Source organism: Hemiscyllium ocellatum, chromosome 14 (genome assembly GCF_020745735.1).
Source record: "Hemiscyllium ocellatum isolate sHemOce1 chromosome 14, sHemOce1.pat.X.cur, whole genome shotgun sequence".
Lineage (NCBI taxonomy): Eukaryota > Metazoa > Chordata > Chondrichthyes > Orectolobiformes > Hemiscylliidae > Hemiscyllium > Hemiscyllium ocellatum.
The window spans coordinates 2,676,443-2,689,257 of record NC_083414.1 but is presented as its reverse complement, the minus strand read 5'-3'; the positions used below and the strand labels follow the sequence as shown (position 1 = coordinate 2,689,257).

The 12,815-nt window shown below is 46.1% G+C and overlaps 1 protein-coding gene across 1 annotated transcript in view; it reads right to left on the bottom strand.

The window, feature by feature from the left end:
• cfap100 (cilia and flagella associated protein 100) overlaps nt 1–12,815 on the bottom strand; it is a 48,692-nt gene that overhangs the window by 16,831 nt on the left and 19,046 nt on the right. The window contains exons 3-6 of the mRNA XM_060835822.1: nt 7,333–7,433; nt 5,373–5,565; nt 4,948–5,015; nt 596–759 (exon numbers count right to left, since the gene is read on the bottom strand). Coding sequence (XP_060691805.1) covers nt 596–759; nt 4,948–5,015; nt 5,373–5,565; nt 7,333–7,433 — 526 coding nt within the window. The remainder of the gene's footprint in view (nt 1–595; nt 760–4,947; nt 5,016–5,372; nt 5,566–7,332; nt 7,434–12,815) is intronic.

The window sequence follows — 12,815 nt, the reverse complement described above, 5'->3', positions numbered from 1 at the left end:
GGGATAGCTTGAGAATGTAACTTTTAAAACAAGTTTTGCAATTTTTATATGAAAGAACTGAAACCAACATTGTCATTCTAAAAGATGACACACTTAACAAACAATCCGGCTCTTTTTCAATATATGATTTCAGTTACATCACATTGTAAACTTTTGCTACAAATTCTATGTCTTACAATCTTAATCCACAACCACCTGATGAAGGAGCAGCGCTCTGAAAGTTAGTGCTTCCAAATAAACCTGTTGGTCTATAACCTGGTGTTGTGTGATTTTTAACTTTGTCCACCCCAGTCCAACACCGGCATCTCCAAATCATGTTCCCACATACTCTTTGATCCCTATAGCCCTAATGACTACTTTTATAACTCCTTCTTGAAAACTGCAGCCGTTTAAGAAGGCAGCTCACCCCCCACCTTCTCAAGGGGCAACTAGGGACGGGCAATAAATTATGACCCAGCCAGAGACACCAATATCCCACAGCCTTCTAATTTATCGGGAATACTTCTATCACAAACCACCCCTTTGGAGGAAACTTCAGCTTCTCTTGAACATGTTGTAAACATTTTATCAGGGGACTAAAAGATTACATTCTCACATTCGCATTGCTTCCACAGAGTTCTTGTCATTTTCTTTCAGGAACTCGTCAAACATGGCCGCGTCTTCCTCAAGATACTGCTCAGCCTTCTCCAGTTTCATCTCCTCTGCTGCAGCCACTTCATCCAATTTCCGCATTTCGTCCTTCTTCATGGTCAGTGAGTACTGGACAGGAGCAAACACCGAAGATTCGTTAGGAAAGCAGCAAAAGTGGACTTCTTCCCAGCCAACACACACATTTCCATGTCTCTGCTCCTCACTCCTGGTCTTCCCATTGCCATGACCCATTGTGAAGTGGATGCTACTCATTGAGTCCCACTACTTCACAATTTGTCCCTTAACTGAACTGAACCAATTAAATCAACTGACCTGATTGACTGCAATTCAGAACGCAAAATTAACATACGTCAGGTTTCATCGTGAAGTGACTAAGTAATATTATTTTTAATCAAGACCAACTTGAACAAACTTACAAAGAAGCTGGATTATTAATTACACAACTTTTATGAATAAACTTAAACTTTTATCCCATTCACAAATAATCCAAACAAAAACACACAGGTAAACACAAATATTACAGGTGGAAAAATATATTGCCAGGGAAACTCAGATCTGTCTGACTAGCCCAGATGGCATGAGTAGCGTGCGCTATTCACTCAATATGCAGTGCCGCACTGTCAGACAGTCAGTACTGAGGGAGTGCCACACTGTCAGAAGGTCAGTACTGAGGGAGTGCCACACTGTCAGAGGGTCAGTACTGAGGGAGTGCCACACTGTCGGAAGGTCAGTACTGAGGGAGTGCCACATTGTCAGAGGATCAGTGCTGAGGGAGTGCTGCACTGTCAGAGAGTCAGTGCTAAGGGAGTGCTGCACTGTCAGAGGGTCAGTGCTGAGGGAGCACCGCACTGTTGGAGGTTCAGTGGTGAGGGAGTGCCGCACTGGTGGAGGATCAGTACTGACGGAATGCCGCACTTTCGGAGGGTCAGTGCTGAGGGAGTGCTGCCCTGTCAGAGGGTCAGTTCTGAGGGAATGCCGCACTGTCAGAGGGTCAGTACTGAGGGAGTGCCGCACTGTCAGAGGGTCGGTACTGTCGGAGTGCTGCATTGTCAGAGGGTCAGTACTGAGGGAGCGCTGTACTGTCGGAGGGTCAATGCTGAGGGAGTGCCACACTGTCAGGGGGTCAGTGCTGAGGGAGTGCCGCACTGTCAGAGGGTCAGTGCTGAGGGAGTGCCGCATTGTTGGAGGTTCAGTGGTGAGGGAGTGCCACACTGTCGGAGGTCAGTGCTGAGGGAGTGCTGCACTGTCAGAGAGTCAGTGCTGAGGGAGTGCTGCACTGTCAGAGGGTCAATACTGAGGGAGCACCGCACTGTTGGAGGTTCAGTGGTGAGGGAGTGCCGCACTGGCGGAGGATCAGTACTGGCGGAGGATCAGTACTGACGGAGGATCAGTACTCACGGAATGCCGCACTGTCGGAGGGTCAGTGCTGAGGGAGTGCTGCCCTGTCAGAGGGTCAGTACTGAGGGAGTGCCGCACTGTCAGAGGGTTAGTACTGTCGGAGTGCTGCATTGTCAGAGGGTCAGTACTGAGGGAGTGCTGCACTGTCGGAGGGTCAGTACTGAGGGAGTGCCGCACTGTCGGACGGTCAGTACTGAGGGAGTACCGCACTGTCGGACGGTCAGTACTGAGGGAGTACCGCACTGTCGGACGGTCAGTACTGAGGAAGTGCCGCACTGTCAGAGGGTCAGTACTGACGGAGTGCTGCACTCTCGGAGGGTCAGTGCTGAGGGAGTGCCGCATGTCAGAAGGTCAGTGCTGCACTGTCAGAGGGTCAGTACTGACGGAGTGCTGCACTGTCAGAGGGTCAGTGCTGAGGGAGTGCTGCCCTGTCAGACGTACCCTTGTGCCCTGCTGTAGGTTTCCTCTTAAGGTGACAAATGCAAGTTGAAGGATCAAAGCCTCCACTGTGTGGCAGTGTTAAGGTTGGAATGGTCTAAAATGGCACAAGGGTAACTTTTTCAAAACTGATTTGCGACATCAAGTTTGATTTTGAAGAGGCAATGTGCAGATTAGATTAGATTAGATTACTTACAGTGTGGAAACAGGCCCTTCGGCCCAACAAGTCCACACCGACCCGCCGAAGCGACAACCCACCCATACCCCTACATATACCCCTTACCTAACACTACGGGCAATTTAGCATGGCCAATTCACCTGACCCGCACATCTTTGGACTGTGGGAGGAAACCGGAGCACCCGGAGGAAACCCACGCAGACACGGGGAGAACGTGCAAACTCCACACAGTCAGTCGCCTGAGGCGGGAATTGAACCCAGGTCCCTGGCGCTGTGAGGCAGCAGTGCTAACCACTGTGCCACCGTGCCGCCCCAACCACTGTGCCACCGTGCCGCCCCAACCACTGTGCCACCGTGCCGCCCCGATGTGGAGGACTGAATGAGGAGGTGGCTCAGCAACGTTTCGCCTTGGGACAGAATGGGCTGAATAAAAAAAAACGTTTCCAGTGACATGAACGGGCGGCACTGTGGTACAGTGGTTAGCACTGCTGTCTCACAGCGCCAGAGACCCGGGTTCAATTCCTGCCTCGGGCAACTGTCCGTGTGGAGTTTGCACATTCTCCCCGTGTCTGCGTGGGTTTCCTCCGGGTGCTCTGGTTTCCTCCCACAGTCCAAAAATGTGCAGGTTAGGTGAATTGACCAGGCTAAATTGCCCGTAGTGTTAGGTAAATGTAGGGGTTGCTCCTCGGAGGTTCGGTGCGGGCTTGTTGGACCGAAGGGACTGTTTCCACACTGTAAGTAATCTAATCTAAGAGGGCAAAGATTTATGGTAATTTGTAAAAAGAAAACAGGCAAAGAGGGAGCAGTGGAAGAAGATGCAAATGATACCTTTCAAAATGAAATTGAGTAAATAATTGTTAAAAAAGGGAAGGAAAATGGTGCATCTGTGAGGAGAGGGCAGAGGGAGTGAAAGCCAGGAGATAGAGGCTGGCACAAGCATAATGGGCCAAATGGCCTCCTGTGCTTTGACAGTCTATGGAAGCATGACAAGTGTTGTTCGAATGCAATGTAGATACTCAGAAGAAGACACTATAGGACAAGGATTTTTGTACTTTGATAGGAACCAAGAGCAAAATAGGATTAAATAAATATGAGTGTGTGCGTGAGCAAGAGAGAGACAGACAGAGACAGAGAGAAAGGGGGAGGGAAGGAAACAGACAGAAAAAAGAAATGGAAATGGAGGAAGTGTCACAACTGGTGACAAAGGGAAAGGGTTCAACAGTGAGAGAAGAAACAAAATCAACTGGCAAAACAAAGACAGAAGAGGAAACTTCTCAAGTAAAATAAACCTCAGGTTTTTGAGAAGGCTTGTAGCTCAGGTTGTGGATATGATTATTGGTTTGCCCACCGAGTTGATAGGTTTGTATGCAGACCTTCTGGTCACCCTGCTCAATGACACCATTAGTGCACCTTCTGATGAAATTTGTTGTACTATTCCGCTCATTATTTATCTGACCCAGTCTGTTATGGTGGTTGTGTCATTTCTGGTCCTGCTCCACAGTGGCTTGCACAGAGGATCCGTCTCTAAATGTCTGTTGATAGCGTTCTGGGTTGAGAACCAGGCCTCTAGAAATCCCTGCGTGTGTCTTTAGTTAGCTTGTTCCAAGGTGGTTACGTTATCCCAGTCGAACTGATGGCCCTCCTTGTCTGAGTGTATGGAGATGAGTGAGAATTTGTCATGTCGTTTACTGCCAGTTGGTGTCTGTATCTAGTCTCCTTCCAGTCTGTCTGATGTAGTGTTTGTGGCAGTCACTGCATGGAGTTTTGTTCATGACGTTGGTTCTGTATGTTTCGGGTATAGGGTCTTTCATCCCTGACAGCAGTTGGCGTAGTGTGGCTCTGGGTTTGTGTGCAACCATAATCCCGAGTGGTCGTGGGAATCTCGCTGTTATTTCCGAGATGTTCTTAATGTGAGGCAGGGTGACCAGTGTATTGGGCTGTACTGTGTCCTCTTGACCTTGTTTGTTCCATAGACATTGGCAGACGAAGCTGATTGGGTATCTGTCTTTTGCAAAAACTTTGTGGGCCTGTTCCAAACCAAGGTATACAGGAAGGCAACCTACACAAACCAAATCCCATTGCCCACAAACAGAGCTGTGTCAGAACACTATTCCAACAAGTAATAACACACTGCTGCATCCCGGGAATATGCAAAAATGATGAACACCTCCACAAAGCTTTTGCAAACAACAGATACCCAATCAGTTTTGGCAGCCAATGCCTATCGGCGGGCAAACCAACAATAACAAAATAAATCTTATTTCCAGACTAATTAGTGTTACCTGCAAGATAAACATCTCTCTTTTCTTGTTGATATAATCATTCAATGTTTCTTTCTCAATCTGACGATCTGAAATGACACAAATTTACAACTTACCTACTGCAACTGAGCAAAAGAGGAGGGAGAGATGGGGAGACACCAATAGAGACAGAGACATACAGAGGAAGCAGGTTGGAGGCACACTGAGACAAACAGAGACAGAAAGATAGAGAGAAAGGGAGACACGGGGAGGCACAAAAGGACGGGCTGAGCCTCTTTCTTTGTCTAAATCCAGCACAGTAACCCTCTATCCCCTTCTCCCTGTAAATTCCCTGGAATATTCAGTTCAACCGCTCCCTGTAAAAGCAAGTTTCACAGTTCTAGGAGTGTTTGATTCAGAAAGATAGAAATACAGAATTCTGACAATTGGGAATGAATGGGCAGTACCTCTTGTGACTTTGACCTTCCACGAAGGATCACTTTTGAGAGCAGACAACTTTTTAATATTGGCCTGATGCTCAGCCTCTGAATCCTCCTTTGGTTCTTCCTCCACCTTTTGTGGGCTGCCAAATTTCGCATTAACTCGAGCTGTGTACGTGACTTTCTCATGAATCTTGAGTTTCTTCTGTTCATTTTGTTCCTGGAGACCAGGATCAAACAGGAAGTGTAGGGGAAAATGGTAGTGTTAGTGCGGAGTTTATGGTTTAACTATGGACTTGTGTGCTTTTCACAAGCCTGATCGTAGAATCATTGAGTGACACAGGCCATCCAGCCCATCATTTTCAACTTCTTTTTGATCAGTCACTGGAGAACATTAATAACAGCTCAGAAACAGGATTTGATCTTTGGACCACTTTATCCTGCTCAGCATATCAATACAATCTTAGTTGACTTTCTACCTCAACTCCCATCCTACACCCCCCTACACTCTAATCACATCCTCAGAATGTCCCAGAGTCCACCCCTGGGAATATCCTGTCATACCGCAGGACTGACCCAGCAGAGGTGGTGTCACAGTGATGTACAGTTGGGAGGAGTTGACATGGGGTCTTCAACATTGACTCCAGATCACACAATGCCACATGAAAGCAGTCAACCCTCCTAGCCTACCCCTAGGCGATGAATCAGTGCCCCTCCATTTTGGACAACATTTGGAGGAAGCATTGAGGGTGGCAAGGACTCAAAATGCACTCTGAATGGGGTATTTTAATGTCCATTATCAAGAATAGCTCGGCAGCAGCACTACTGATCAGCTGGGTCCTAAAGGATATAGCTGCTAGACTGGCAGATGGTAAGGGATCCAATAAGAGGAACCATCCATTTGTCATCTCCCTCACCATTGAAACTGGTTTGGAACTGATCTATTAAAGATGCAGCTTGGTAAAAATGGACCAGACAATTTACTTTTGCATGTTCAATCCAGCCATTGACCTTTCTGTTGAAATGACGAAGGTGGGTACTGCAGATGCTGGAGATCAGAGTCAAGATTAGAGTGGTGCTGGAAAAGCACAGCAGGTCAGGCAGCATCCGAGATGCAAGAAAATCGACATTTCGGGCAAAAGCCCTTCATCAGGAAATCTGCTGGAATGCTGACTGATCTATCGTAGGACTCCAGCATTTACCCGGCTTTATCCTTCTCATAAATAAAAGATCAGAGCAGCTGCTGGAAATCTGAAACACAAACAGAAAGTGCTGGAGAAGCTAAGCTGGTCCAGCAGCGCCTGGACAGAGAGAATGTTTCAACTCAACTATGGCTCTTTGTCATACAGCATTTTCTGTTTTTAATTATTACTTAGAGGCGCTTAGAAAAGGTGAATGACAAAGGTCTTTTCTCTAGGATGGGGAGTTCAAAACTAGGGGGCATTTTTTAAGGTGACAGGAGAAGATTTAAAACAGGGCAATTCTTTTTCAACACAGTGTGTAGTTTATCTGTGGAACGAACCTCCAGAGAAAGTGATAGATGCAGGAACAGTTACAACATTTAAAAGACATTTGGATAAGTTCACAAATAGGAAAGATTTAGAGGGATATGGGCCGAGTGCAGGCAGGTGGGACTAGTTTACTTTGGGAACATGGTCAGTGTGGACTAGTTGAACTGAAGGATCTGTTTCTGTGCTGTATGATTCTTTGATTTACTGTTTTCTGGGGCTCAGTTAGCTCAATTGGCTGGATGGCTGGAGGAACACCAAAAGAGTGCGGTCACTTCCTGTACTGGCTGAGGTTACCATGAAGGGCTCTCCTTCCCAACACTCTCCCTCACTTGAGACATGGTGACCCTCAGGTTCACCACCAAAACATCGTCTCTCGCTCTCTCTCTCTCTCTATGGTCTGGTAAGACTATGGTGACTTTACATGGTTTGCTAAACTGTTTGTAAGTCCTTCCTTGTAGAATGCATTAAAGTATTACCTTCTTCTTCCGTTCTCTCTCAATATCGCGAAGGACAAAGATATCACAGTCTTGAGGGATCTTGAAAGGGTTACGTCTCTCATTCAGGAAGTCTGGGCATGCTGTAGAGAAAATCATAACTGTTTCATTTTGGGTGGAATATTACTCATCTTCCTATTTAAAATCTCTTGTTCTCTAGCAATTAACATAATAATTTGCAATTCCTCAGCAGCTTTCTCAACCCCTTGATGACCAGAACACATCACTGACAAAGAATGACTGCTGAACTGAAGGCTCTGTTATGATGTAGTTAGCATGGCAGCCAGTTTGAGCACCGCTGTGATAATGAGCCAATACTGAGGCTGTTTGAAAAGTGACTTTTGGAGGTACACCAGGAATAGCTCCACTTCTCTTCTTTGAAGCAGGAGCTATGATTTCGATTACTTCCAAATTAGGGGGCAGACAGGGCCACAGTTTAAGATCCCAAATGAAAAATGGCATCTCTGGCATTGCAGCACTCACTCAGTACTTCATTGGGAGGATCATAACTGCAAGATTTGATCTTTTATTGTCCCTGTCCTGGGAGTGTTTGTTGGACAGTGTAGAGTGAGCTTTACTCTGTATCTAACCCCGTAATGTCCCTGTGCTGGGAGCGTTTGATGGGGACAGTCTAGGGGAAGCTTTACTCTGTATCTAACCCCGTAATGTCCCTGTCCTGGGAGCGTTTGATGGGGACAATGTCGAGGGAGTTTTACTCCATAACTAACCCAACAAAGAGCAAAGAAAATTTACAGCCCAGGAACAGGCCCTTCAGCCCTTCAAGTCCGAGCTGATCCAAATTCATTGTCTGAACCTAATGTCCAATTCCTAAGTATCTGTATCCCTCTGCTCCCCACCTGCTCATGCATCTGTCCAGACAAACCTTAAATGAACATGCCGTGCCTGCCTCTACCACCTCTGCTGGCAACGCGTTCCAGGCACCTACCACCCTCTGTGTGAAGTACTTACCGCGTGTATCACCCTTAAACTTTCCACCTCTCACCTTGAAAGTGTGACCTCTCATTATTGAATCCCTCACTCTGGGAAAAAGCTTATCTCTACCCACCATGTCTATACCCTTCATGATTTTGTAAACCTCAATCAGGTCCCCCTCAATCTCCTTTTTTCTAATGAAAACAAACCTAACCTACTCAACCTCTCTTCATAGCTAGCACCTTCCATACCAGGCAACATCCTCGTAAGCCTTCTCTGCACCCTCTCCAAAGCGTCCACATCCTTTTGGTAATGTGGCGACCAGAACTGTACACAGTATTCTAAATGCAGCTGAACTAAAGTCTTGTAGAATTTTAACATGACCTGCCAGCTCTTATACTCAATACCTCGTCCATGAAGGCAAGCATACTATATGCCTTCTTGACCACTCTATCCTCCTGTGCAGCAACCTTCAGGGTACAATGGACCTGCACTCCCAGATCTCTCTGCTCATCAACCTTTCCAAAGGCTCTTCCGTTTACAGTATAGTTCGCTCTAGAATTAGACTTCCCAAAATGCATCACCTCACATTTACCTGGATTGTACTCCATCTGCCACTTTTCTACCAAACTCTCCAATCTATCTATATTCTTCTGTATTCTTTGACAGTCCCCTATGCTTTCTGCTACTCCACCAATCTTCATGTCATCTGTAAACTTGCTGATCATACCAACAGTGCCCTCTTCCAGATCATTTATGTATATTACAAACAACAGTGGCCCCAGCACTGACCCCTGTGCAACACCACTGGGCACCTTTCTCCATTTCGAGAAACTCTCTTCAACTACTACTCTCTGTCTCCTGTTGCTCAACCAGTTCTTTACCCACCTAGCTAGAACACCCTACACACCATGTGACTTTACTTTCTCCATTAGTCTACCAAGGGGAACCTTAATAAAGCCCATGTATATGACATCAACAGCCCTTCCTTCATCTATCTACTTGGTCACTTCATCAACAAACTCTATTAAGTTGTCAAGGCACAATCTACCCCCACAAAACCATGTTGCCTATCACTGATAAGTCCATTCTTTTCCAAATATAAATAGATTTTATCCCTCCTTGAAAGTGGAGTCGCAGGTAGATAGGATAGTGAAGAAGGAGTTTGGTAGGCTTTCCTTTATTGGTCAGAGTATTGAGTAGAGGAGTTGGGAGGTCATGTTGCAGTTGTACAGGACATTGGTTAGGCCACTGTTGGAATATTGCATGCGATTGTGGTCTCCTTCCTATCGGAAAGATGTTGTGAAACTTGAAAGGGTTCAGAAAAGATTTACAAGGATGTTGCCAGGGTTGGAGGATCTGAGCTACAGGGAGAGGCTGAACAGGCTGGGGCTGTTTTCCCTGGAGCATCAGAGGCTGAAGGGTTACCTTATCGAGGTTTATAAAATTATGAGGGCCATGGATAGGATAAATGGGAAAAGTCTTTTCCCTGGGGGTGGGGAGTCAGAACTAGAGGGCATAGGTTTAGAGTGAGAGGGGAAAGATATAAAAGGGACCTAAGGGACAACTTTTTCGTGCAGAGGGTGGTATGTGAATGGAATGAGCTGCCAGAGGATGTGGTGGAGGCTGGTACAATTGCAACATTTAAGAGACATCTGGATGGGTATATGAATAGGAAGGGTTTGGAGGGATATGGGCCGGGTGCTGGCAGGTAGGACTAGATTGGGTTGGGATATCTGGTCGGCATGGACAAGTTGGACCGAAGGGTCTGTTTCCATGCTGTACATCTCTATGACTCTATGACTCATTATCTTCTCCAGCAACTTTTCCACCACTGACGTCAGGCTCACTGGTCTGTAGTGACCCGGGATATCCCGACTACCCTTCTTGTACAGGGTGACAACATGAGCAACTCTCCAGTCCTCCGGCACCTCACCTGTATTTAAGGATGCTACAAAGATTTCTGTCAGGGCCCCAGCTATTTCCTTTCTCGCCTCCCTCAGCAACCTGGGATGGATCCCATCCGGTCCTGGGGATTTACCCACCTTAACATCCTTAGGTTTACCCAACACATCTTCTCTCCTTATGTCAATGTGACCCAGAATAAACAAATTTCTATCTCTAATCTCAGCATTCATCACTTCCTGTTCCTCAGTAAACACTGATGCAAAGTAATCACTGAGAAACTCACCCATTTGCTCAGGTTTGATACACAACCTTCCTTCCTTATCCTTTAGTGGACCAACCCTTTCTCTAGTTACCCTCTTGCTTCTTATATATGATTCTCCTTAATTCTACTCGTTAAAGTTATTTCATGACCCCTTTTAGCCTGCTTGATTCCTCGTTTAAGATTGGTCCTACTCTCCCGATATTCCTCAAGGCCCATAAGTCAAGCTGCCTAGACCTTATGTACGCTTCCCTTTTCCTCTAGGCTATTCACACAATTTCTCCTGTCATCCACGGTTCACGAATCTTTCAAAGGGACATGCCTATCCTGCACTATCTTTAACCTATCTTTGAAAGCCTCCCACATCTCAAATGTGGACTTTCCTTCAAATAGCTGTGTCCAATCCACTTGCCCAGCTCCTGCCTAATGTTGATATAATTGGCCTTGGCCTGTTTAGTATTCTTCCCTTGGGACCATGCTCATCTTTGTCTACAAGTATTCTAAAACTTACAGAATTGTGGTCACTATTCCCAAAGAAATCCCCCACTGCAACTTTTACCACCCTGGCCTGACTCATTCTTCAACATCAGGTCCAATATGGCCCCTTCCCTTGTTGGACTATTGACATACTGCTCTAGAAAATTCTCCTGGACGCTTCTTACAAACTCTGCCCCATCCAGACCTCTGGCACAAGTGTATCCCTGTCAGTGTTGGGAAAATTAAAATCTCCCATCACCACCACCCTGTTGCATCTACATCTTTCCATAATCTGTTTACCTATTTGTTCTTCTACCTCACCCTCACTGTTGAGAGGCCTGTAATACAGCCCCAACAATGTAACTGTACCCTTCTTATTTCTCAGCTCCACCCATAATGCCTCACTGTTCAAGGCCTCCATAGTGTCCTCCTTTAGCACAGCCGTGATATCGTCCCTGACCAGCAATGCAACTCCTCCCCCCCGTTTACTTCCTTCCCTGTCCTGTCTGAAGCGCCTCTATCCTGGAACATTTAGTTGCCAATCATGCCCTTCCTTCAACTAAGTCTCTGTGATTGCAATAACGTCATACTTCCAGGCACCAATCCAAGCCCTAAGTTCATCTGCCTTACCCACTCTACTCCTTGCATTAAGTATACGTACTTCAGACCACCAGATCTTTTGTGTTCATCTGCTCTCTGCCTACTCTTCCCCTTGGTAATGCTAATTTTGTGATCCTTGTAGTCTCCAGTTTCCACCTCATTGTCTAGCAGTAATCTCTTCTGATTCCCAGCCCCCTGCCACATTAGTTTAAAACGTCCCCAACAGCAGTAGCAAAAACTCCTCCAAGGACATCAGTCTGGTTCAGGTGTAGACCATCCAATTTGTAATAGTGCTGTGCTGTCCCTGTCCTGGGAGTGTTTATTTGGGGACAGTGTCAAGGGAGCTTTACTCCATATCTAACCCTGTACTGTACACTGTACCCTCTACACTGTATCTAACCTCATGCCATACCTGGCCCATGTAGAGAAACTCTAGTCAGGACTTTCACATCTCAGACTGAGAAATTGTTTGTTGGTCTTGCGACACATCTAGTTCTAAACTGCACAAGTTTGCAAATTTAGGGGTTTTTTTAGATTAGATTAATTAAAGTGTGGAAACAAGCTCTTCAGCCCAACAAGTCCACACCGACCCTCCGAAGAGAAACCCACCCTGACCCATCCCCCTAACACTACGGGCAATTTAGCATGGTCAATTCACTTAACCTGCATGTTTTTGGATTGTGGGAGGAAACTGGAGCACCCGGAGGAAACCCACGCAGACACAGGGAGAATGTGCAAACTCCACACAGTCAGTTGCCTGAGGCGGGAATTGAACCCAGGTCCTTGGCGCTGTGAGGCAGCAGTGCTAACCACTGAGCCACCGTGCCACCCACTAAACAAAAGTTTGTTTAGGTTCTCAGGGAAGAACTTAATCAAGGTGTCCAGGGCTTTGCCCACTGACTGGGGGGGGGGGGGGCTGGGGAGCAAGGAACTACTGCACAATTAATAACAATAGCAACTTAAAGTATGAGAGTAAGCTAGTGAGATATATTTAAAAAAACAAGATTGTCCGTCGATATTTAAAAAGTTAATAATGTGAGTGCTAGTCTGGTAAAATGAGAGTCTGGGGAAGTAACAATTTAAAACAAAGCAATGACAGATATATTGAAGGAGCATTTTACATCGATTTTCAATATAGATGATACAAAAATTTTGTAAATCAGGAAACTAAAGGGAGGGAGGAAATCAAGAAAATTCTAATCACAAGAGAAGTGGTCCTGTGTAAATTGTTAGAGCTGGGGGATGACAGGTGTCTGGATCCTGATGGATTTCATCTTATTGAGCTAAA